Source organism: Mobula birostris, chromosome 21, assembly GCF_030028105.1.
Source record: "Mobula birostris isolate sMobBir1 chromosome 21, sMobBir1.hap1, whole genome shotgun sequence".
Taxonomy (NCBI): Eukaryota; Metazoa; Chordata; class Chondrichthyes; order Myliobatiformes; family Myliobatidae; genus Mobula; species Mobula birostris.
The window spans coordinates 55,437,668-55,465,281 of NC_092390.1; the positions used below are offsets into that span (position 1 = coordinate 55,437,668).

The 27,614-nt window shown below is 39.1% G+C and overlaps 1 protein-coding gene across 1 annotated transcript in view; it reads right to left on the reverse strand.

Moving 5' to 3' along the window:
- Positions 1 to 3,115: 3,115 nt before the first annotated feature.
- The window catches only part of sec23ip (SEC23 interacting protein), a 162,802-nt gene continuing 138,303 nt past the window's right edge, over positions 3,116 to 27,614 (reverse strand). The window contains exons 18-19 of the mRNA XM_072239520.1: positions 15,814 to 15,930; positions 3,116 to 7,252 (exon numbers count right to left, since the gene is read on the reverse strand). Coding sequence (XP_072095621.1) covers positions 15,849 to 15,930 — 82 coding nt within the window. The 3' untranslated portion in view covers positions 3,116 to 7,252; positions 15,814 to 15,848. The remainder of the gene's footprint in view (positions 7,253 to 15,813; positions 15,931 to 27,614) is intronic.

Below are 27,614 nucleotides of genomic sequence, written 5' to 3' on the forward strand. Positions count from 1 at the left end.
TTGACAAGGCGTTGCACACAAGGTTGCTAAACAAGACCCTACTGTATTACTAGCATGGATAGATTAGCTGACTGATAGGAGACAAAGTGTGGGAAAGAAGGGGTCCTTGGGACTGTGGGACCACTTCTTTTCACATTATACATCAATGATTTGGATGACTAATTTGATTGCTTTGTGGCCAGCTTTGCAAATGATACAAAGATAGGTGACTCTGTCTTGACAGTATGACAAATAAAATAAATGTTCGACTTAGATTAGTACAATATAATTTTTTACACCAATTATATATTACACCACAAAAAGTAAATAGATTAAATTCAAATCTACCTGATAAATGCTTTCGGTGTAATCAAGAAATTGGTACTTTTTTACATTCTACTTGGTCTTGTTTTAAAATTCAACCCTTTTGGATAAATTTAAGAGTCTTATTGGAACAAATTACTGGAACTCAACTTCCACATAACCCTGTATTATTTCTATTAGGTGATATTGAAGGGATAAAACCGAAACTTAAATTGAATAAATATCAGAAAGAATTTATAAAAATTGCATTGGCAGTAGCTAAGAAGACTATAGCAGTTACTTGGAAATCTGATTCGTATTTAAGTATGGATTGTTGGAATAATGAAATGGCTAGTTCTATTCCACTCGAAAAAATTACTTATAATTTAAGAGATAAATATGTAACATTTTTGAATATTTGGCGCCCTTATTTACAAAAGATAGGATGGCATATTTAAGTGCTCCGATAAAGACCTTGGTCCCTTGGGGAAAGTAACGAATAATTATACCAAATTTATTTTGAATCCCATGGAGCATGTGGAAACCTTCCAACACCCAGGCGGTTCTTTTCTTTTTTCTCTCTTTCTTTTTAGGTAGGTAGGACTATATATATGGGGGGGGGGGAGCGTTAAGAGGAGGGGGAGGGTAGATTTTATCTTTTCATGTATTCTTTTTGAAAACTCAATAAAAATTATATTTAAAAAAAAAGATAGGTGAGGGGCAGGTAGTGTTGAGGAAGCAGGGAATCTGCAGAAGGGCTAGATTCGGAGAATCAGCAAAGTGGCAGATGGAATACAGTGTTGAGAAGTGTATGGTCGTGCACTTTGGAGAAGGAATTTCAAAGCTTTTAATTAAAAAAAGAAAATAGCACCAAAATCTGTTCAATCTCTTTCGATGTATTCCTCAATTTCAATGCCATAATGTGTTTCATTTACACTTATGGGAAATGAGAAGTATCTTTCTACACAGAGCATGTGGAATTGCCAACAGAACAAGTCATTTTCTTGAAAAGCTCACACATTTTAAAAATAGGACAGGCATTCTATAAAAGGAGAGAAGGATGATTTGGTGCATGCAATGGGAGAAGCATAAACACAAGCACTGCCTAGTTCAGTTGAATGTTCATTTGTGTGGGTAAATTCTCTATATAGCAAACCTTCACAAAGATCACCGCATGCAAATCCAGTGGCGTAAATCTTCATCAGCTTTACCCTTGCTCTTTATTTCCACAGTACTTTTATCTTACTTAAAAACACGTATTTCTGTGCATCATAGTCAATAAAGGGGAGATCAACTAGTTATTAAAAAGAATCTTGATTACAAAAATCCTTCTGACCTCAATTCTTATACTTCCTCTTCCAGCCTCGTCTTTGAATTGCTCTTTGTGATCATGTGTTCTACTGCAATATCCTATATACTGCTCTATTTTCTGTGGCTCGACCTCACATTCTTTCACTATCTTTAAAAGCCTTACAAAAACAAACCTTCAACATTCATGCAACCTTTCCGACTGTCCTAGAAAGGCTGCATATATATTTAAAATGATGAATATCTGCACTTTTTTCCCCTTAGGCTTATGATGTTCAAAGTTTTGTACCACCGTATGCTCAGTTTTTAAAAGTTGTACTACATTTTACACACAAACATTTTAAAAGATAAATTAACAAAATATCAATTTGCACAAGAATTGAACAGCAACTCACGACTAGTTACTGAACAAGAGAAGAGTAAGTATGTTGCCAATAAGTGATTTCCTAATTCATTCATCAAGAACTCATTTGAATTTTGTGACAATTTGATCAATATGTACCCAAGTTTACTTCTTCTGAAAGGCAGCTCCTGGTTTTCCAATCATTCTGCTCTCCAAGTCACTCTTGCAACTAAAAAGATGTTTCTAGTGAGGGAAAAGTACAACTGATTTCTCGTTCTGTTGAAGGCTCTGTGCATGAAGCGTTTAAACACACACAAATGCTGGAGGAACTTGGCAGGCCAGGCCAGGCAGCATCTGTGGAAAAAAGTACGTAGATTTGTTTCGGCCTGAAATGTTGACAGTACTTTTTTTACTATAGATGCTGCCAGGCCTGCTGAGTTCTTCCAGATTTTGTGTGTGTTGCGTGGATTTCCAGCATCTGCAGAATTTCTCGTTTGTGGTTTGCCCACAAAGCGTTAACCATTCCTCTTTTCAAAGAGGAACTATATTTTAGGCGAAGTCATCCTTGAATCACTTGCAATTCATGCAAACTTTCCTCAATACTCTGTCAAAAGTGGATAGTGAAGGCATTTAATTCCAAATGACATTTTATTCGCCTTTAAAATATTACAGGAGTCTAATACAGAAAAATGCTGAAAATTAATCTCATCAGTTGATTTACACCAAACTAAAGTGAAATCTCAGAAATCTGGCATGATCTCCAACCAGGTGTCTGCACACTACTTTGTCTGAAATGAGTCACCACCATAATTATTAAAACTTAACAGTATTTGCATCTATCCTCCTCATTCTTGAAGTCTTGAAAATATTTTCAGCTATCACCTCCTAGTTGATACTCCTCCTCTTTCCCCTCCCTACCTGGTTCTTCCTCCTATTGCTCTGCATAGATGCTGCTTGACCTGCTGAGTTCTTCCAGCATTTTGAGTGCTGAAAATAAATCTGAGGCTTGGCAATTAACCGAACAATGCAATGAATTGTGACACAATTTATATGTTTAAAATTATTTCAAGTATGATTGACATTTTTTGCAAATCATTGAGTAACCAATTTGAGTACAAGAGGATTCGAAGAACTAACATTTACTCTAGAAAAGCAATAAATGACACCAGAGGTTGCTAACAGAAGTTACTCCATGTTTTTATTGAAGCAATGTTAAATTCAGTTAAATAAATTTGGAATTTAAAAGGTTAGCATTAGTAATGGTGATCATGAAATAACCAGATGTCATAAAAAATCTCTGACATGACTCATAACACTAAGGGAGAGGAATCTGTAGTCTTTACCTGGTCTCCAGTTATGCACATTTGATTGATTTCAGCATATGCATGACTGAAATGGGAACCACACTGGACAGGTCAGAATCATAACAAGTTTACTGGATCCTTAGCAGAGCTGCCTGTGAGACCAATTAATACCAGGATAGCATGGTCATTAATCCAATCCTTCACCCTTCTGAAAAATCCCAAGGTGGCAACACAGAGGTGAAGAGACAACAAAACTGGTCTGGGAGCTGTCACCATTGACTCTGGAACCCAATGAGAGATAGAAGTGAAGAAACTATTTATTTTAATTTATTTAGAGATACAGCATGGAATAGGCCCTTGCAGCCCTTCGAGCCAAGCTGCCCAGCAATCCCCTGATCACGTGACAATTTACAATGACCAATTAATCAATCAATCTTTGGAGTGAGAGAGGAAACTGGAGGAAACCCACATGGTCACGGGGAGTATGTACAAACTCCCTACCGGCAGCAGTGGGAATTGAACCCGGGTCGCCTGTAGTGTAAAGTGTTGCGCTAATCACTACGCTACCGTGCCACCCCAATACAAAAGTGCTTGAGCTGAAACCAGGGTAGTCAAGGAATAATACATCAGGTTACCTGATGCTCCCTTTTTAAAATATCTCCCCACTTATTATTAATTGTCTCTTCACAGTCAACTGTTAAATTTGTGAAATTCTACCCTACCAAGCAGAAAATTCCGGTCTCATTCACATCCAAACACAAGAACATACAGCAAGAGATGAGGTGATCACACACCACACCCATCAAACTTGTTCAAGTTTCAATACAGAGCCAAGCTTTTCCTCAAAACTGAGTTTTTTGGGCTGCAAGGTTGATGATGTTTATGAAATCCCCCTTATCTGCAATATTCATGGTGTGAAAATTAATTTCTACTTTGTTAGTCATTTGGTGCAACATAGAATATTTCCAAGAAAAATCATTAGGTGATCAATTTACTTCCATCAAGATAAACATTTAAAAAATTGTTGCAATAACTGATCATAAGATTCTTGAATTTTTAAAGAATATTGATAATGTTGCCTTTTCTGTAACTAACTCTGAGAAGGATAAATGTGAGGAAGTTTTTAAGAAATTAAATGTATAAAAACTAGAATTTATATAATCTGTTGATCAGTTGAATTAATTACAGTGACTCAAGATTACATCCAAATATTGTATATTTTGGGGACAGTATGTATAGAAGGGATTTTTTTAATATAAACTTATGATTCTTCAGTGGAACATCAAATTGAAGACTACAAGCCCAAAGGCAAAGCAGATGCACTAGAATATTACATCATAATAGCTACATTAACGATATAAAGAACAGCTCATCTGCAGTGATATCAACATACTGGCTGAGAATACTGCAACACAGTACCATAATGAAAAAACTAGAGGGAAACGTGTGAGATAAAGTTTCCAACGTTTTCTTTTGAAAAAATGTCATGGCAAATAACTGATGGCAGTGCTACCAAAGTGGATTTTTTTTCTGTAAAAATATAGTTAAATGGCTGAACTTGGCACCAGTGCTAGTAGTTCTAAGCAAGAATAATGACAAGTTCTAAACATGCAAAAGAATTCAATAATATCACAGAGGGCCAAACATTAAACAGAAGGTTGAGCTATTATTATGACATCAGTCAAAAAAATATTCAATTGCTAGAATATGATGAAAGCTATTTATTTTTTTTCCCTAGGTTAGTGCAATTATAATCAGTTTAATAATCACTAACAAAATATTTAATCTAAAAATGACAGCAGATGGCACACATTTAGTAATCTGAGACCACAAAATCTCTGATAGGATTCATACCCAATTCATTTAAAACTGAAATCTTATTATCCAAATTGGTATCGTTTAAGAGAGTCTTTATGCTAAACTTTTGAGCTATTTAATACATATACAAGTGCCATTAGAATTTTTAAGGAATATTATAACAAAGATTACTCAGAAATGGAAAAGTAGCATAGTTTACAAGTAACACCCAGGGTGCAATATCAAAGAATGTAAAGCTTTCATGGTTTTTAGATTTTCTTATAAAAAAAATTAAGAAAAAAATTTACAACCATTTTTAACCATTATCTTTGAAATTATGAGTTGAATGAATGTACGAGTTGCAAGTGTATGTACATTCAGAAAACCCAAAATACTAAATGTTAAGCCTTGGGGCTTAACCCAAGAAAGGAGAGGAAAGGAAATGTGCAGTAAAGTACATTCATGTTATCAAAAATAATTGGATGGTATTTCCTTATTCATGCAGATCTACACTTTGATTCTCAGGATCAAATGTGAAGTGGACAAATATGAAGTCAAATCAATTTAGAAACTGCTGCAAAAACTCCGCAAATCAGGCAGCTTCTGACAAAAAGTCACTGGATGCCTTTTTGCCCCTGTACTGATACTTCCTGAAAAGCCATGATCAAATGGCTGAGCAGACTCAGTGGGCCAAATGCCTAGCACGGGAGTTCCCAACCTTTTTTATGCCATGGACCCCTAGTATTAACCAAGGGGTCTGTGGACCCATTTGGGAACCCCTAGTCTAACAGAAGACATCAACATCACTATGAGTGGTTGTCCAGAGCAAAGGTTTTCACCAGAGAAATGCAAAAATTACGATCAATCTGAATACAGTGCCACAAGGTTTTGTTACTCTAGCAGCATGTGACAATATAGGTTGAGCAGACAGCAAACTAGAGATAGTCATCTTGCAGGAAGAAGTGGGTGATTGAAAAGTTGCTTAATGGTTCTGGCATTTGTTTTATTTCCTGCTTGATTGTCCATATTCCGCATACTATAAAAAAAGCTTAATCATATAATAAAGCATAGCATTCACTCTTCTCAAATGCAAGAAATAATAAAATTCCATCAATGATCTTCATAGCATTGATCAGAATACACACTCTTTATTAATGACACTGGATGCTTTCTTACCACCAGTAAAAAACTAATTTTTTTAACGGTCTAATGAAGGGTTCCAATGCTTAATGGTATTGGTCCATGGCATTAAAAAAGGTTGGGAACCACTGTCTAACATAAATGAATTTGAAATAAAAAGACATCATCAGTTGCATTTTGATTGATTTATTATTTATTTGGATCTGATGGAAGCTGAAATCAGCTGATGGTCACTGCTGCCTGAGAAGTCCTATGGTGAGAATGAAGTCACACACATCGGGCTGACAGTGCTATGATTTTGCAGTGATATACTGCTCTCCAAATAAAGCCTCTTGGTCACTGTATTGGAGTGCAATAGAAAAGAGGGTCCAAATTAAGAGAGTGTTCAGTGGAAGTGCTGACTAAGGAACATACATTGCAGCTTGGTGAGAGAGAAATTTCATTATGCAAGATACCATTCTTGCAGAGAAGTAAACTATAGGCAAAGTATGGTGCAATCAATTTGGACATTTTGATTATTTCCATGAACTTAAGCTGGGAATCATTTAATAGAAACTAAAATATTCCACAAGCTAACACAAGAAATAGTTTTAAAAATGTACTACATTTGGCAGGAGCAAGTGACAGCCTTTTTTCAAGACATACCTTGTAAATCCTAATCATTCGCTTGTCAGAAGCAAGGCACTGCAGACTAACTGAGTGAAATTCTACAGTGGATGGAATGAGTCAACAGGGAATAGAGGAAAGACTAATATCAAGGAGAGAAGTATTCTGAAAACAATATTCATCCAATTCAATATTCTGAAAACAACATTCAAGTTATTTCAAGCAGCTAACAGCCCAGAATGGAAGCTTTCCCAAAACTAGTTGCACTCCCTCATTAACTTAATACAATATACATCTGCACTGGTGAGAATCAAGTAAAATTATATTTTCAAAGGAAAATTTCTGTTTCGAGCCATTTGTTTTGTATTGTAGTATAAATGCAGACTGCACAAATAAAAGATACGACTACCAATTTCAATCTGGGATCTAAAATCACATTGCGTTCAGCAGAACTGATGGTGCCTCTGACGACCTGCCAAAGAAAGTTAAAAATATTTAAACTCATTTTTAAAATGTTGCTCCAAATAATGTTACCTTGCACAGTAGAGCAAAAACTTTAAACTAAGAGTAAAATCATTCTTTTTAAAATTTTAACAATGCTACCCTGCAGTTCAATCATAATGATCATTATAGTATTTAGCAATTGATTATAATTCTTTGCAACAAATGTGAATCTTTAAAAACAAAGAAAACACAATTATACTTGGACAATGACATTTACATTAAAATCAGTATCAGCTCATAAATATTGTCCAAGAATGCTTGCTTCAATAGTTTTAATCATATCTAAATGAAGTTTTAAGTTAATTCTTTCAAATTGCATAGACATTTGCAGCAATATTTAACACAATCAAAGTTGCATTTCATAATCTTGTGCAACTACACAATGGAGGATGATTTCCAAGCTACTGTGATGCTTCCTAGGACATCTGGCAACGGTAATGCTAATACACCATGAAAGCACCAATTAAGTCCTTAAATTGATGAATGTTTTTTTTTAAAAACAGCCACACTGCAATTCCTCATCATTTAACAAACCTGTGCACATATTATTCACAAGCATGAATGTCACAGGCAGACACAAACACTGCTGTGTTTGACTGCAGCTGCTATTGTGCTTTTAGATGAAGTCTGAACAAATGGGAGCAAGGAGGAGTTTAAGGGTAATAACAATATTCAAGGAAGAAATTCTAAATAGCCAATAAAACATAAAACAGAGTTAATGGGTTCACTTAAACACACAAGCTTCAGAGCTGCAGCTCAATGGTTTGAGAGAATGAGGCCAGTGATCAAACAGCAGATTGAACTGGAGCTGCCCAAGTTAAAATCTCATTACTACATCATAGCCAAATTGCCGGCACCATTATGTTGTTCTGCAGCTTTAAATCAAAAACAAGAACATGTAGTGAGTCGAGCACTAGAAATTTGCAATGTTAAGTCAAACTGAAGACAAACACAAAGAAAATAAAGACAAGGAAATTTTTATGATTGGTTAATCGTGCAGGAAGCTTTAAATCTATATTGACCTAACAATGTGTCTTGTTAGATGTGACCTAACAATAGGTCAATTTTAAACCAAGGAAGTTTTGGTAAAACTGCTCACCAGCTCTCCAACCTCAACAAAATTGAGAACCATTACAACAGTTTGTGACCATTACACCTTAACATTGAGGCCATCCAATAAATTTGTAAAGAAAATGGAAAGAATTGTATTAACAACAGAAGACAGGAGTAGAAATGGGCTACCAGCCCATCGAGACTTCTCTGCCATTCGATTTTGGCCGAGTTATTTTCCATCTCATCTCCATTCTGCCTTCTCCTCATAACCTCTGACACCCTTACCAATCAAGAACTTATCAACCTCGGCTTTTAATATACCTCATGCCCTGGCCTCCTGTAGTCTGTGGCAGTGAATTCCATAGGTTCACCAGCTTCTTGCTGAAGAAATTCCTCATCTGTTCTAAAGGGACGTCCTATTCTGAAGCTGCTCTCCCATTATTGGAAACATCTCCATGCCACTCTATCCAGGCCTTTCAATGTCCAGTATGTTTCTCCACATTCTTCTTAACTACAGCAAGGATAGGCACAAAACCATCCAATGCTCCTCATACAATAACCCCTATTCCAAGGATTAGTCCTGTAAATGTCCTCTGGTCTTTTCCAATACCAGCACATAATTTCTTACACATGGGGCCCAAAACTGCTCACAATACTCCAAGAGTTGTCTGGCCAATGCCTTAGAATGCTTCAGCATTACATCTTTGCTTTTATATTCTAGTCCTCTGGAAATGAATGCTAACATTGCATTTGCCTTCCTTACCACCAACTCAGCCTGTAAGTTAAACTTTAGAGAATCCTGCACGAGAATTCCCAAGTTCCTTTGTATCTACGATTTCTGAATTCGCTCCCTGTTTAGAAAATAGTTTATGCCTTCTACCAAAATGCACGACCATACACTTCCCTACACTATATTCCATCTGCACTCTTGGCCCATTCTCCTAACCTGTCCAAGTTTTTCTGCAGACTCCCTGTTTTTGCCCCGCCACCTATCCTTGTATCATCTGTAAACTTCTAAGTTCAAAGTCCATTTATTACCAAAGTACATATATGTCATCATATAACCCTGAGATTCATTTTCTTGCCGCCATACACAATAAATATAAAATAGAATTATAGCCATAATAAAATCGATGAAAGACCACACCAACTTGGCGGTTCAACCAGTGCGCAAAACTTGGCCACAAATCCATCACTTCTGTCTTCTACATCATTAACATATAATGTGAAATACTGAAATTAGTTTAGTCAGATTGCTTTCGGAAGAAAGACTGCATCTGTGATGATCATTAGAAAATGGAGTCTTGACCTAACGTATAATGGAATAGTGCCAATGTAAGCATACAATGAGCACCTATAGGACATTGGAAGTCTCTGCAATGCTTCATCTTAAGAACCTCACAACTATTCACTTTAAATATCACAAATACTCTAGATTCCTTTATTCACTTAAACTGAGATTATGGGAAGGATCTAGGAAATGCTGGCAAATTTATCAGCCATCTCCAATAGTTGTCCTAAAGGAGGTGAGTCACTGTCCTGTCCTTCTGGTGATTGTATTCCTAGTGTTGTTGGGTAGGGAGTTATAGGATTTAGAACCAGGAATGCAGGGCTAGAGATATTTTTTCCAAGATAGGATGGACAGAGGGAACTCACAGGTGGTGACAATGGTGCTCCCTTCTCCTTTTTAATGGGAGAAATCATGCGTTTGGGGATTGCATTTCCACTATTCTTGGTAAATAGCCATCTTGTTGATGGTACATCGTGCACTTTGTTGATGGTACTTATGGCAGCTACATACATAGCACCATCATGGAGGACATACCTGCTCAAAGAGTGCCAGCCAAGCTAGTTGCGTTATCTGAATGATGTAAAACTACTTGAGTAGTCGTGGTAATCATTTAGGAAAGTAGAGAGTATTCTGTCACACTACTGATTTGTGGCTTGAAGTTATAGAGAGAGCTTATCTCTGACATGATCCAAGTCTTGCTGCATACAAGCATGGGGTTCTTCAATTGCTAAGGAGTTGCAAAGACAACTGAATAATCTGCAATCATCATCGAACATCTCCACTTCTATGCTTATGGAAGAATGTGAGCTAAATTAGCTGAAGGTGGTGGGACCTAGGACACAGTCCTGAGGAAAGTCAAAGTCAAAATAAAATTTATTATCAGAATACATACATTTCACCACATTCTTGTAATGAGATACTAGGGCTGGAGTGTCTGATCTCTGACCTTCCTCTGTGTGAAACAGGACTCCAATCACTGGAGCTATTACCCTTAAGATCATCATTGATCTTAGTTTTACCAATGCATCTTGGTATCATACACAATCAATGGTGCGTTGATATCAAGGGCAATCGCTATCTCACTCTCACCTTTCCTCTGGAATTCAACTTTTTGGTTTATACTTGGACCAAGGCTGGGAGATCTCAAGCCAAACAATCTTTGAAAAAATCCAAACAAGGCTTCCAGGAGTGGTTAATAATTACCGTTTCTTGGCAGAGTCAAAGATAGATTCCATGGCTTTTCCAATCATTGATATTAAACTGATTGAGTGCCCTGCTTTTTCCACGTTGTCTAGGACTGATGTTGTAAACCTACTGAAGCAGCTTAGTTAGGCAAACAGCTGTTTGTTGTTTGGTTCCAAAGACTTTCTTGTATACTCTCAGCTGTTTCATACTAGCATGCAGACTGAATCAAATTGGCTAGAGATCAGCTTCCTTGAAGGTGGGGATCTGAGACGGTTGGTCTTCAATACTTCTTGTTGAACAAGTTTGCATATGCTTGGGCCCTTTCTTTGGCACTGGCATATGTGGCCTCATAAACAGCCAATGGGAGGAAGAGACTCCAAGAACAATCCCATTTGCTGTTTAATTGTCTGCCACTACTCATGCCTGGACAGTTACAGGTGCAGAGTTTTGATTTGATTCACTAGCCATGAGATGACTTAGCTCTGTTCACAGCATGCATGAAACCCCGATTTACAATTTCACTGAGTGTACTCTGGCTGTCGCCTAAGCAAGGATTCTTCATTAAAATTCCATCAAAATATTCAAAGTCCTTCACTATCATAATCACAGTCGAGTTTGTATGACTAAGAGTGGAATCAGACCCTGGGCCTTCCTTACTTGCAGGTTTTATCACTCATCATTTCCACAATGGCCTCATATTACATCTACACAATGATGAGAATCCAACTTGCTGGATTAATGTAATCCTCTGCATGTTGCATCCTGATGATTAATTGCAAATAATTCAACAAGTATTCCAAAACTATTCATTTCAAACCCATGTCCGTACGCTTATTACTATTAACAACATTCCCGTCCGTTTTCACAAGTTTCACAAATAGCAAAAAACAAAAGTTAAATTTGTTTAAGTATAATATTAGGCATATTTTAAGAAATAATGTTTTTAAAGTGTCATTCACGACTCAATGTTCCAGATGTTTTATGGTCAATTCAATACAATTTCAAGTGTAACTACTGTGAATAAAGTATTGTAGCCTATTCGGGCACATGGGACTCGTTGGCCATGGTTGGCAACTTATCTATGAGAAGGAAAACTGATCTCAAACCTCTGCTGTCTTGCGGCTATACCTACTCATGGGGAAGGCTTTAGAAGTAAACCTGGAGCTGGAGTCCATAAGACAGTCGTACATTGAGTTCAACGCTGGCTGGCAACTCCCATGAAACCACTGGTGCCAATCTGTGTGGGTCTCTATCGTTCCTTTGGATTCATCAGCTACATGGCGAGGGAGAGTCTGCTGCATGGGCAACAGGTTGCTCTCCATATTGTACTGCTTTAGCTTGTGTATCACATAGACAGCTGGAGCACAATATCCATGGTCGACCCTGACCAATGGAGGACCTCATTGTAGTCGACCGCAACCTCATCGTAGTCGACCGCAACCTCATCATGTTATATCTACATTGAGGAAATTTGCCATTGACATCTTAAGGGCCTGTGCCTAAGTGTTTCATTATTACTAAATCCATACAAAACAATCAGTATTCCAAACATCAGACACAATTGATTAGGATTCTGAAACATTGACATTGACATATTTTCATTGACCAGTGTGTCATTTATTCTGACAGCAACAGTCAGTCAGGGGAGGTAGATCATTAATTAAAATGAACAAACTGGACTTTCTCTAGACCAGAGAAGGTCAATAAGCTGTGAGGGTATCAGCTTTGGCTCGGCAGCAGTAGGTTCACTTGGAATCACAGAATTATTATTTTGAGATCCATGAACAGAAACCTGAGCACATTTTAGGGTGACATTTTAATGTAGAACTGGTTATTAGAGAAGGTTTCTTTCACACAATATGTTAAACCAGAATCCAATTTGCCATTTTGAATTGAATTTGAAGAATGTGTTAACTTTTAAAACCAAGAAGCCGGGTATTTCTTGTGTTTTCCTGGTCAAATGTTTAACGTATACCATCAGAATGACATAGCACTAAACTGAACTGAACTCAACTAAACACTGCCAGGCCATTTGAAGGACTCTGGGGAATTCTGTTTAACATTCCATGTGTCGCTCGATTTTTGCTGTTGGCAGGATTTGTTGTTGTTTTGTATGTTGGGTGTTCAATGTTTATATTGAATGGGTTCATTGTGTTTCTCTTTTATGGCTGCCTACAGGAAGACTAGTCTCAGGGTTGTATGGTGTGGACTTACTTTGATGATAAATGTACTTTGGATCTTTGAATGTTTTCATTATTTGTTTCATTTGCTACTTGTGGAACTATTTGCGTCAGTCATACAGCACAGAAACAGATCCTCTGACCCATTATATCCCAACCATCAAGTACTACAGTATTTATATTAATCCCTTTGACAAGGCTTAAAATGCTTCAGAAATGTTGTACTTCCTCTACACACACTCAAGCAATGAGTTCTTTCCAACACTATCCTCTCCTCCTACTAATTTATTCCAGTTTGCCAACATACCTTGGACCCCTTGTGCCTTAAACTTCTGGAGCAGTCTAGTACATGGATGGAACCCCATCAAAAGCCTTAATTGCACATAAATCATTAATTTTTAGTTACCTCCTCTTAAAAACTCAGATTTGAGAGACATGATCATTCCTGCACAAAACCATGTTGACTCCTCCCAATCAATTCTTGTCTTTGCAAGTGAGCACAAATCCAGTCTCCCAGAATCCTCCCCAACACTGATGCAAGGCTCATCTGCCTGTAGTTTCCTTGGTTTTCCCTGCTGCCCATTTTGAAGAAGGGGGCAAGGTTAGCTATACTCCTGTCTTCTGACACCATGCCTGTGGGTAAGGAAGCTGCAAACATCTATGGCAGAGTCCCACCAACATCCTCTGTTGCTTCCCCTAGCAATACTGGAAGATCCATGCACGCTGTAGGAATTTATATTTTAATGCTTTCTTCCTCCTCCTTTAACTCTCCAGCGTCAATATCCTTCTCCCTGATTAATCATTTAGAACTTGATCAGAGCTCTATACATACAGTCTGTGCAAAATGCAAGGTTCCCAAGACTTTTGCACAGTACTGTATTTCTTAATGTGGAGGGGAGAACAACTTTGTAAATCTGGCAAAAGCAAAGGATGTTGGGAATGGCGAGGGTGGTGCGCCATGGGAGAAGCGTGGGACAGGAGGCAGAGAAGGAGGGGTGGGGGCAGGAGGAGGGGGTGCGGGTGCAGTCACACCTAGCCCTGAGGTAGCAAGGTTCCAAACAATTGTTTAATTGATCATTACAGTACGTTTCTCTGGTGCTTCCCACTCTCTCCCCTCTCCCTTCCCCTTTTTTCATCCATGATTCCCCTTCCCACTCTCAGTCCACAATGGAGACCCATATCAGAATCAGGTATATCGTCACTCACATATGTCATGAAATTTGTTTTTTTTTGCTGCAGCAGTACAGTGCAATACATAAAATTACTACAGTACTGTGCAAAAGTGTTAGGCACCCTAACTATATATATGTGCCCAAGACTTTTGCACAGTGTTGTAGATGCTGTCAGCATTTTGTGTGTGTTGCTTCACACATAGATAATCTTTTTGTCCTCTACAGTTCCAGCATGATCATTCTATTTTTATATTCTTTTGCTCATCTACATTTCTTCTTAAGCAACTTATTTATTTGTTCTGCTCCCTTCAAAGATCTGTAAAATGTAGTCCTTGAACTTCAACATTTCCTAATATTTTACCACTTCTTGAGTCATCATTATGTGCCATGTCATATGAAGTAGGCAATCGTAGTTTATCACTATGACTGTTCTTGGCAAATTCCATAGAAGTGGTTTGCCATTGCCTTCTTCGGGGCAGTATATTTACAAGTCAAGTGACCCCAGACATTATCAATACCCTTCAGAGATTGCCTGCCTGGAAATAGTGTTTGCATAACCAGGACTTGTGATATGCACCAGCTGCTCATACGACCATCCACCACCTGCTCCCGTGGATTCACGTTGTTAAGAGTGGATTTTTTTGGGTAGATGATTTGTTAACACTGAAATGACTTTGGCCACCAGACTTCTATTTTAACTGTTTGACAAAGGACTGTGGATTGAGTCCACCACAATGGGCTTCCTAAAAGGTGTCAATATCAGATGCTTCTGGCGCCTGATGCTGTAGTTTCGAAGACAGTATTATCTATACATTATAAATATTAATTGTCTTCTATGTTAGCATGTAAAATGCCAAATAAATGTATTGTGGATTGAACTAAAGGCTGTGGATACCAACCCAGACATGATGGTGTCAGAAGGATAGGATGAAATCCAAAGGTGTGATGTTTGCATGCAGCTTCAAAAGGAAGCATTGTCTAAGTATTGTCTATCACTTTTAAGTAGCGATTGCCTTTGTGTTTAGCATATAAATATCGAGCCTACATTGAGCTAACAGGCCTTTCTGCGGAAAGCGCCTCTGTCCGTTAAGGTGCCTGCTGTACCTTGTTGTGTTGAATAAAGAAGCTGCTTTGTATCTACCAGTGACTCTGTTTCTCCAGTGATTTCATCCACGCTACAACATTGTGATGCTGCTCGAGGGGGCTAAGCAGTTGCTACACCTTGCCCAAGGGTGACCTGCAGACAAGTGGAGGGAAGGAGTGCTTTCCACCTACTTTTGTAGAGATACATCTCCACCCCGCCACCCTTGCTGTACTCACTTCTATTTCTGCCCTGCCCACATGCTTCTCCAGACACAATTCATTTATTACTTTGCTGCTCACCAGCCCACTGCTGCCTTCCTATGTAGCTCACATCCTCACTTTCAACCACACGTAACGTGGTTTGGTCAGTCCACCTTCAGACGATCTGAACATTGATTTAGATTAGTAACAGACTTTCCATACGTTTTAAGTTAGAAAATACTGTACATTTTGCATGTTAAACAAATGTCAACAGCTCAATTTCAATTGACTTGTCAGGAATTGCTTAGCTGAAAGTTTGATTTAGATCAGCAAAAGAAAGTATTGAGAAGAATTACGAACTTACCAATATCAAGATAAATATAGTTTTGTCAATGGCCATCAATGTGGTGGTTGTTCAGGGCTGATGCCCATGGATTTATAAATCTCTTTAAGAAACAGCAAAGCTGTGTCTTCCGATTCCCTATGGAAATTAATGTCATAGTATTAGCAGAGATTAAGGACATTCGACAAAGGTAAGTATTTTTAATGGACAATGTGGTAAACAAAGTTGGACTTTAAAATAAGCTGATGCAGTATTTCCATGGTAATATGGTCATTTTGTGTAAATCAACATACATTATATTTATAACAAACCCAAGCAAAAATCTAGCACACTAGAAAAAGACAGTCATTAAGTACAACCCAAAACATGATTTATCCAATCTTGTGCTGAAAAATCACCGAACATTGGTAGCATAAAGTAAATTGGAAGATATATCCTCACTTAAGTTCCCTAATCAAATATGGTTCATTATACAACACCCAATCCAGAATTGTCTTTCTCCTAGAGGGCTCAACCACAAGCTGCTCTAAAAACCATCTCATAGGCATTTTATAAATTCCCTCTCTTGGGATCTAGCACCAACCGGATTCTCTCAATCTCCCATGACTATTGTAACATTGCCCTTTTTACCTGCTTTTTCTACCTCCTGTTGTAATTTATATCCCACACTATGGCTACTTTCCAGAGGCCTTTCTGTAACTCCCATCTGGGTCTTCTTACCCTTGCAGTTTCTTAATTCTACCTACAAGGATTCTACATCTTCCAATCCGATGTCAACCTTGTGCCTAAGGATTTGATTTCACCTCTTACTTACAGAGCCATCTCCCCCCCGCCTACCTACCTGTTTGTCATTGGATGTTAAAACTCCCCAGCTATGATCTTCTTTTAGCCATGACTCAGTTATGACCACAATGTCATACCTGCCAATTTCTAACTGCGCTACAAATTCACCTACCTTATTCTGTACACTGTGTGCATTCAAATATAACACCTTCAATCCTGTATTCATTACCTTTTTCAATTTTGCCCCCTTGTTACACTTCAACTCATTCAGTCATAACTGTCCTTTTTCTACAGGTCATACCTTCCCCAGAAGACATCAAGAAATCTGAAAAACTGCTTCCTGCACCAGTTCCTCAGCCATTCATTCATCTGTACTATCATCCTATTCCTGTCCTAACTAACATATGATTACTACCTTGAGGCTGCTGCTCTTCAGCCTCTTCTTTAACTCCCTATACTTTCTGCACAGGATCCTTCCCCCTTTCTACCTCTGTCATTGTTGACTCACTCTCTCGAGAATATTCTGCAGCTATCCGGAGACGTCCTTGACCTTAGCACCTAGGAGGCAACACACCTTACTGGCATCTCTTTCGCAGCTACAGAATCTACTGTCCGACACCTAACCATTGAGTCTACTATCACTATCACTCTACCTGGAATTACCCTACCTTGCTGAACCTCCGAGTCGGCTAGTGCCACTGGCCTAGCGGCTGTCGCCATACCCTGATAGGTAACTACAACATAGTAACACTATGATTATTTTGCATTAAAGAAAATTGTTTTTTCATTCTAATTGCACTGTTTCTTGTAAAAATTGTGTATAATTTGTTCTTTGTAAATGCTGTTTATCTGATGCTGTGTGCTTTGATGAGGAAGTTTAGTACATAGCTCTTGCCACTACACTACAGAAACGGTGCACAGGAGATTTACAATAGTGCCAAGGCTACAGAATTACAGTTATGAGAAAAGAATGGGGTTGTTTTCTCTGAGGGCCAGTATATTTGAGGTACATAAAATTGAGAGGTCAAGACAAAATAAATAGACATACAGTAGTTCCCTCAGCAGTGAGGCACACAACTAGGAGACACAAATGTCAAGTTAATTAAAAGAAAACCCGGTGGGGGTGGGGGGAGTGGAGATCACTAAGATTATATCATTCAATGGTTGGCAGAACTGAGCACAGCGAGGCTGGTGGAAGCAGAAACTCTCATCACATTTATAAAGTACCAAATAGCCACCTCATTGGTGTAAATTTCTATTGTTGTACAAATGCTCTGATTTGGTGGCCAGGAATGTATTTACATCACTTTCTGCTGACCTCACAAGCTGCCCAAAAAAAAAACTACAGACCTCAAGACCAAGACTTCTTTTCCTCTTCCTGTTAGCAGTTGCCTTCAGACATCTGATCTGGGCATCACTAGGAACCAAGTACATCTCACTTCCTTGTGCAATCAATGTGTTTTTTCTTCACAAATTGAAGTTCTACATTTCCAAGGCATCTTGTTCCCATCTCTAATTAATTGGGCCATCTGTTAATTGGGGCAGCTGTTTATTTGGGACAACTCTTAAAGAACAAATCGAGAAAATAGCTGAGATTTCCTTTGTTTATTTGAGGCATTATGCTGCTTAATTGGGGGAAAAGACAGTCAGTCACATGCACTTGTGGCTGTTGGACACTACACCATGCTTAGAGTGAACAACTGCGTCATTTGCATGTACTTGTGTTACGTTACCCACTTGGGCCAACAGATGCTGATTCAAAAAGCAGTGATTTTTGTTCATTTTATTTTTGACTTTAAAAAAATTGTTTGAGTCCCTTGCCATGAAAAGATTTGACACTAGCCAAAAATAATTACCCTACCAAATTAAAATTCATCTGACTATTGTTGCATGAAAAAGTTTGTGAACCCTTTGCAATTACCTGGTTTTCTGCATTAATTACTCATAAAATGTGGTCTAATCTAAATTGCCCTGTGATGAGGTTAGGGTGAATAAGGTTTGTCTGGGGTTGCTGAGGCAGTGTGGCTCTTAGGCTGGATGGGCCCACTCTGTGCTGTATTGCTAAATCAATAAATTTCCATAAAACTTCCGTTAATTGGATCAGCTGCTTAACTGGGCAAAACGTACTGGACCCAATGTGTCCCAATTAACCAGAATCCACTGTATACGAAAAATTACTAAGTAGACTTAAGTCTGTCTGGTTCACCATTATTGGTGGTATGCCACAGAACACAGAAGAATGCATAGTGCATCTTATCAGTAAGCAAATACCTGATTTTGCTTAAGTATCATTTTATTCCATGCAATATATTTACAGTGGTGCTAGAAAGTTTGTGAACCCTGTAGAATTTTCTCTATTTCTGCATAAATATGACCCAAAATATGATCAGATCTTCACACAAGTCCTAAAAGCTAGATAAAGAGAACCCAATTAAATAAAAAACACAAAAACATTTGTTTATTCATTTATTGAGAAAAATGATCCAATATTACATGTATTTATTGGAAAAAGTATGTGAACCACTGGAGTAATGCCTTCTACAAAAGCCATTTGGAATCAGGTGTTCCAATCAATGAGATGAGATTGGAGGTGTGGGTTGTAAAGGTGCCTTGCCCTATGCAAAGGACACACAAAGTCAGGTAACTGACAGAACTTGCTCTTCTCAAGAAAGATCTGTTTATGTGCACCATGCCTTGATCAAAACAACTTACAGAAGACCTTAGAAGATGAATTGTAGAGATGTGTGAAGCTGGAGAAGGCTACAAAAGCATTTCTGTAGACCTGAGTGTTCATCAGTCCACAGTAAGTGAAATTGTCTACAAATGGAGGAAACTTAGTACTGTTGCTACTCTCCCTAGGAGTGGGCAATCTGCAAAGATCACACCAAGAGCACAATGTGCAATGCTGAAGGAGGTGAAAAAGAACCCAAGGTGAAAAAGACCTGCAGAAATCTCTAGAACCTGCTAAAGTCTCTGTTCATGTGTCCACTATGAGAAAAATACTGAACAAGAATGGTGTTCATGGAAGGACACCATGGAGGAAACCACTGTTCTCAAAAAAAAAAAAAAATTGCTGCATGTCTCAAGTTTGCAAAAGACCACCTGGATGTTCTATAATGCTTCCGGGACTTTGTTCTGTGGACAGATGAGACAAACGTTGAACTTTCTGGCAGAAGTGCACGTTGCTATGTTTGGAGGAAAAAGGGCACTGCGCACCAACACCAGAACCTCATCCCAACTGTGAATCATGGTGGAAGAGGCATCATGGTTAGGGGCTGCTTTGCTGCCTCAGGACCTGGATAGCTTGCATTAGTTGAGGGAAAATTAATTCAAAATTGTATCAAGACATCCTATAGGAGAATATCGTGGTAGCAGTCTGTTATCTGAAACTTAATAGAAGTTGGATAATGCAACAAGACAATAATCAAAAAGACAAGAGTAAATCAACAACAGAATGGTTTAAAAAGAAGAAAATTCATGTTTTGGAATAGCTGAGTCCAAGTCCTGACCTTAATTTAGCTCAAGCAATCCTTCACTGAATCCAAGCTGCTCTATATACATTTGGCAAATTCACCTGATTTCACAACCAAGGCAAAAAAATTAAAACAAACCAGAGATTTCTTGGTTTGAGGATTCTTGGTTTTGGTTTTTAAGCTAGTGCACATTTATTATGGATGGATCAATGCTTTTTGCACCTTTTGATGCTGCTTTTGTGGGATGGCTGAGATTGCAATCTTGTATAAAGCCAAAAGTGCAAATATTGTTTGACCATAAGGCATTAATATTTCTAATGACAATTTTCTTCAACAGTCTTCAATTTGAATGGTGTCTGAGTTGGGCAAGCCATAAATATTAGTTAAAAGTCTTTGAACAGTCAATTGGTTCCTTTCTTCAAAACACATCCTTTCTTTCACTGGATGAAGGAAATTAACGGTGCTCAAGAAGAATGTGATAACCTTCCTTAATGACCATTGTCCAGTAGCACCTACCATAATGAAGTGTTTTGAGAGGTTGGTGCTGAAACACATCAACTCCTGCCTGAGAAGCGACTTGGACCTGCTGTAATTTGCCTACCGTCACAACAAGTAAATAGCAGATATCTTTTCATTGGCTCTTCACTGACAACAGTTCAACATTCAGTATTATCATCCTCTCAAAACTAATCAGTAAGCTCCAATACCCAGACTTCAATACCTCATTGTGCAACTGGATCTTCAATTTCCTCACTTGTAGACCAAGTCAGTACCGATTGGCAACATCTCGTACACAATCTCCATCAGTAAAGGTGCACCACAAGGCTGTGTTGTGGACTAAGTCTGTTCCGAATGGCAACAGCATCTCCTACCCAATCTCCATCAGTAAAGGTGCGGCACAAGACTGCGTGCTTAGCACCCTAATCTACCACCTTTATACTTATGACTGTGAGGCTAAGCACATATTTAAGTTTGTAGATGACACAGCTGTTGCTGGCCGAATCAACATATAGGTGGCAGATTGGAAATCTGGCTGAGTGGTACTACAATAACATCTCACTCCATATCAGCAAAACCAAAAAGCTGATTATTGACTTCAGGAGGAAACAGAAGGTCCATAAGCCATTCCTCATTGAGGGATCAAAGTTGGAGAGGGTTACAACTATTTATTCCTCAGTGTTATTATTTCAGAGGATCTGTTCTGGGTCTAGAACCCATGTGTTATTTCAAAGAAAGCACAGGAGCGCCTCTACTCTCTCAGAAGTTTTCAAAGATTCAGTATGTCATCTGAAACTTTGATAAACTTCTATAAATGCATGGCGGAGAGTATGTTGACTGGTTGCATCACAGCCTGGTATAGAAACACCAATGGCCTTGAAGGGAAAAGTGTACAAAAGGTTGTGGAAACAGCTCAATCCATTTCAGATAAAGCCCTCCCCACATCAACAAGGAGAGCAGGTCACAGGAAGCAATATTCATCATTGAGGAACCCCACCATCCAGGCCATGCTCACTTCTCACTGTTGCCATCAGGAAGGAGATACAAAAACCTCAGGACCCTCACCACCAGGTTCAGGAATAGTTATTATCCTTCAACCATCAGGCTCTTGAACCAGAGAAAATTAACTTCACTTGCCCCAAATACTGAATTGTTCGCACAAAATATGGACTCAGTTTCAAGGACTCTTCAGTTCATGTTCTTGATATTTATTGTTTATTTATTATAATTAATTTGTTTGTCTTTTTCTTTCTGTAATAACTGTTTGTTATCCTTTACACACTGGCTGTTTATCCGTCTTGCGTGCAGTTTTTCATCGATTTTATGGTGTTTCTTTGTATTTACTGAGAATGCCTACAAGAAAATGAATCTCTGGGTAGTACATGATATGTAATTTGACAATAAATTTACTTTGAAGTTTGAAGCTACCATCCTATGGAATACAGAGCCTGAATCAGTGAGTGTACTATTTATTCAAGCAAAAATAAAGCTTTAAGCCAAGGTTGCTGCATTTTTCTATACACAGTATTAATGAGATATTAATTCCCTTGTTTCTCTGGGGTTGTATTTAACGTACAAATAAAAAATTTAATATTGTCAGAGCAATAAAACTCCTGACTTTTCAAAAAAAGTTTTAAAAGATACATTTTTGATCAACAACTAAAAATCAGTAGTCACTAATTAGCTTCTTTATTACTCTATAACTGTCTCTTCAGGAAAAAGTCACCCATCCTCTCCATACTGTAAATTTCACATATTAAAGCAGTCATGGGAGTTCAAAAACACAATCCAGTAGATTCCAATTAATTAGACTATCTAGTTAATCAGAGTAGTTGCTTTTTTGGGACAACTCTTAAAGAACAAAAAATAATCAAGAAACTAGCAGGGATTCCCTTCGGTTATTTTAGAAACTATGCTGCTTATATTGCCAAACACTTATTAACTAGTCTCAGGCTACGTCCACATTAGACTGGATAATTTTGTAAATGCCGGTTTCGAGTAAAAACGACAGGCGTCCACACTAGGCGTTTTTCAAAATATCTCTGTCCACACTAAAACAGATATTTGGGTGAATCTACTCCTACTGTGCATGCGCAAACACATCTACAGAAAACAAGCGAAGAGAAAACAGTATAATATTTGCATTTCAACAGCGGCGTTGTGCTATTTCCATTGGTCAAAAACTAGAGTACCTACAATAACAGCGAAAGAAAGTTTTCAACAATGTCTTTGAGGAATACAAAGAAAACTTGGAAAAGCAGACCGGACTTCTTCGTTTAGACAGACAATGAAGTCAAGCTGTTTCTGCGAGTTACAACGACTACAAAGTCAGCAAAGCAGTGGAGATGTTAAATTCCGAACAAGCTATTAACGTAGACAATAAAGTAAACAACACACGCATGAAGCCGTCCTCTGCACAAGATCAACAATTATAAAATGTTAAACGGTCAACTCGACATAGACTACCAATCCCACATCAAACCTAAACCTATTAGGAGCAGAAGAGGACACTCAACTCAATTTGAAATACTAACTACCAAGTCAGATGTGTACAGCAATTCATTTTTCCCCTGCACAATTAAAGCATGGAATAATCTTAATCCTAACACAGTCACACAACCAAACCCAATTAAATTTAAGGCAGTTTTTCTTCTTCAAAAATCTCCTTCTTAAGCCCTCCCTCCGCCACCTCCTGTTTAAATCCCATGCGAAATATTTTGGAGGATCAAGAACCAAGAATAGCCACCCGGCAGTGCTTGCACAGTCCCAAGCAGAAGCAGAAAAAGCAGAAAAAGCATTGTTGTTGTAGTGTTGTCATGACAACATTTTAAAATCTCTCCGTTTACCCTGTCCACACTACAACACAAAACAATCGTTTTCAAATTTATACACTCTGGAGAGTGTTGTCGAAAATCTCCATTTTCAGAAGATGAAAACGTCATTTCAGTGTGGACGGAAGGTCAAAACGAAGAGAAAAAGCTTCTTTTTCAAAACTATCCGGCGTAATGTGGACGTAGCCTCAGACGCATGCACTTGTGTGGCCATTAGACACTACATCATGCTTAGGGCAGTTTTTAAATTGCACCTGTAGCATGTGTTTGTGTTCAAAACGCAGTGACTTCTGTCACTGATAGTTGGTAAGACAATTCATAACTGCTTTGCTCACTGTGCTTTTAAGAATTCAGGCTTGGAGACAGAGAAATGGGTTGCAGTGAAAATGAAACTATTTCACTACACTACTTCAACAAGCTAGGAACTACGTAGAGTCTGAAGCTATTGACAATCATCTTAAATGTTACAATGAAACTGAAGACTTGGAGGATGTAATCGTCAAAAATTGTGTCAAGGCAACCCATTATCTAGGTGTCTGCGTTGATTGTGTTCATTTGCAGTCAATCAAAAGGACACAGCAGCGCATACACTAGACAAATTCCTTCATCAATAACTATTAGGAACTAATATGGTTTCAAAGTACTGTTGTAGTATTGATAGTGTTCTAATTAGCTCGGTATTTCATTTAAATACACAATTTATTACTCAGTTAAACAGTACTTTGTCTTTTTAATAACTTTAACTATTTCCATAAAACTTCAGCTAAATAGGGTAGCTGCTTAATTGGGCCAAAATGTACTGATTCCGAATATGTCCCAATTAACTGAAATCCATTGTAATTCTCATTCTCAATCTTTTTGCTAAAATTATGTGGGTCCTTTGGAACACAAGTAGATTACCTAATTCTTAAAATAGAGTAAATCAGCAAATGTGATGTCCAGTATATGGATTGATTTTTGGGAAAAATAATAATTGGACATTATTTTAATCCAGATGAATTATCACAGTGTAATACATGATAGCTGAATATTTCATGTTAGGAAATCACATCTCCTTTGACAGCAACACACACAAAATGCTGGAGGAACTCACCAGCCTAGGTAGTAACTACGGAAAAGAGTAAACAGTTGGCATTTCAGGCTGAGATCCTTCAACAGTATCAATTTTCATTCAAGTGCTCCATAAACCCTCACTTGCTTTAACCATGAATTCCTTTCTAGCACAGTTTTTCCATTTAGAGATAAAACCTTCTACCCCAACAAGTCTCCATCACTCAATTATATCCATGTGACCAATTAACCAACTAACCTGTACATCTTCAGAATGTGGGAAGAAACTAGAGCACCCAAAGGAAACCCACACGCATATGAGTAGAACGTACTGTCACGTACCCCATGACGGGTTAAAGAACCAGCAGAAATGGAAAACATTTTGGAGTCCAGTATTGCTATTAACTGTTATTTATTAGTAACTAAGCAATACAGTATTACAAATGTAGATAAATCAAACAGGTTAGTAATGACTATATATAAGTGTGGAATATATATATGAGAGAGATGTCCAGTCCTTATATACTTCCATCCCCCATCAGGAAGGTCTCAAAGCTCTACGCTTCTTTTTGGATTCCAGACCTAATCAGTTCCCCTCTACCACCACTCTGCTCCGTCTAGCGGAATTAGTCCTTACTCTTAATAATTTCTCCTTTGGCTCCTCCCACTTCCTCCAAACTAAAGGTGTAGCTATGGGCACCCGTATGCCTGCCTTTTTGTTGGGTTTGTGGAACAATCTATGTTCCGTGCCTATCCTGGTATCTGTCCCCCACTTTTCCTTCGCTACATCGATGACTGCATTGGCGCTGCTTCCTGCACGCATGCAGAACTCGTTGACTTTATTTTGCCTCCAACTTTCACCCTGCCCTCAAGTTTACCTGGTCCATTTCCGACACCTCCCTCCCTTTTCTAGATCTTTCTGTCTCTGTCTCTGGAGACAGCTTATCCACTGATGTCTACTATAAGCCTACTGACCCTCACAGCTATCTGGACTATTCCTCTTCTCACCCTGTCTCTTGCAAAAACGCCATCCCCTTCTCGCAATTCCTCCGTCTCCGCCGCATCTGCTCTCAGGATGAGGCTTTTCATTCTAGGACGAGGGAGATGTCTTCATTTTTTAAAGGGGCTTCCCTTCTTCCACTATCAACTCTGCTCTTAAACGCATCTCCCCCATTTCACGTACATCTGCTCTCACTCCATCCTCCCGCCACCCCACTAGGAATAAGGTTCCCCTGGTCCTCACCTACCACCCCACCAGCCTCCGGGTCCAACATATTATTCTCCGTAACTTCCGCCACCTCCAACGGGGTCCCACCACTAAGCACATCTTTCCCTCCCACCCCTCTCTGCATTCCGCAGGGATCGCTCCCTACACAACTCCCTTGTCCATTCGTCCCCCCCATCCCTCCCCACTGATCTCCCTTCTGGCACTTATCCGTGTAAGCGGAACAAGTGCTACACATGCCCTTACACTTCCTCCCTTACCACCATTCAGGGCCCCAAACAGTCCTTCCAGGTGAGGCAACACTTCACCTGTGAGTCGACGGGGGTGATATACTGCGTCCGGTGCTCCCGATGTGGCCTTTTATATATTGGCGAGACCCGACACAGACTGGGAGACCGCTTTGCTGAACATCTACGCTCTGTCCGCCAGAGAAAGCAGGATCTCCCAGTGGCCACACATTTTAATTCCACATCCCATTCCCATTCTGACATGTCTATCCATGGCCTCCTCTACTGTAAAGATGAAGCCACACTCAGGTTGGAGGAACAACACCTTATAGTCCGTCTGGGTAGCCTCCAACCTGATGGCATGAACATCGACTTCTCTAACTTCCGCTAGGCCCCACCTCCCCCTCATACCCCATCTGTTACTTATTTTTATGCACACATTCTTTCTCTCACTCTCCTTTTTCTCCCTCTGTCCCTCTGAATATACCTCTTGCCCATCCTCTAGGTCCTCCCCCCTGCTTGTCTTTCTTCCCGGACCTCCTGTCCCATGATCCTCTCGTATCCCATTTTGCCAATCACCTGTCCAGCTCTTGGCTCCATCACTCCCCCTCCTGTCTTCTCCTATCATTTTGGATCTCCCCCTCCCCCTTTCAAATCCCTTACTCACTCTTCCTTCAGTTAGTCCTGACGAAGGGTCTCGGCCTGAAACGTCGACTGTACCTCTTCCTAGAGATGCTGCCTGGCCTGCTGCGTTCACCAGCAACTTTGATGTGTGTTGCTTGAATTTCCAGCATCTGCAGAATTCCTGTTGTTTATTTATATATATATATATATATCTCTAAAAATCAAGCTTCTTCAAGTCTAGGGGTAAATAGATACAATCTTACGATGATGAGCAAAGTTCAGTTCGTGGTGTTGAGGGGAGAGAGAGAGAGAGAGAGAGAGAGAGAGAGAGAGAGAGAGAGAGATTGATTGATTGATTGGAGTCTTCAGGTGAGCTGATGCCGTCGATCTTCGCACTGTCCTCCAAAGCCCTTTAAAAGTCACGGACTGTGACTTCAACAAAGGGGACCATTCTTCTGTGGTGGAGCTATCAACCCAGGCAAAGGTTGGACACATGGACAACTCCCCACCGGTCAATCACTTTTCTCACTGCAAGAGCCACTGATCAATCTGCCTGATCGATCCTCCAAAAAACCCACTTTTTCTGTGGGCACAACAAAGCTCATTCAATGTCCAAAAACATGTGTTGCAGGTTTATCATCTGACCTCCTATTTAATCTCACCGTACTGAGTACCAACTGTCTCTCAAATAACTCCTCCTTCCTTTGTCTGTGTAAGATATGTACAAGCAGGCAATGTCCTTGGAGAAAGTATAAACAACCTCCAGAGAAACCTCAACCTCGATTGTCCATCAAATAACGCCGCCCTTGGTCACCATAGCGATTTACGAGCTGCTCGGTGCTCTCTCTCTCCAACTCAGCAGAAATCCAAAAGTTATTTTTTTTTTCTTCACTCACTCTCTCAGTTCAGGACCCCGTCACAGTACAAACTCTTTATGTCCAGCAGTGAAATTGCACCCGGGTTACTGGTGCTTGACAGAATTCTCTTGTTCTGGGAATGGGAAGAGCTGGTGTGAAGAGTACAGTGGGGAAAATTGAACAGACCTGGTCAGGGGTCTAACACAGTGGTTCACGTTACACTATTACAGCGTTAGCAACCGGAGTTCAATTCC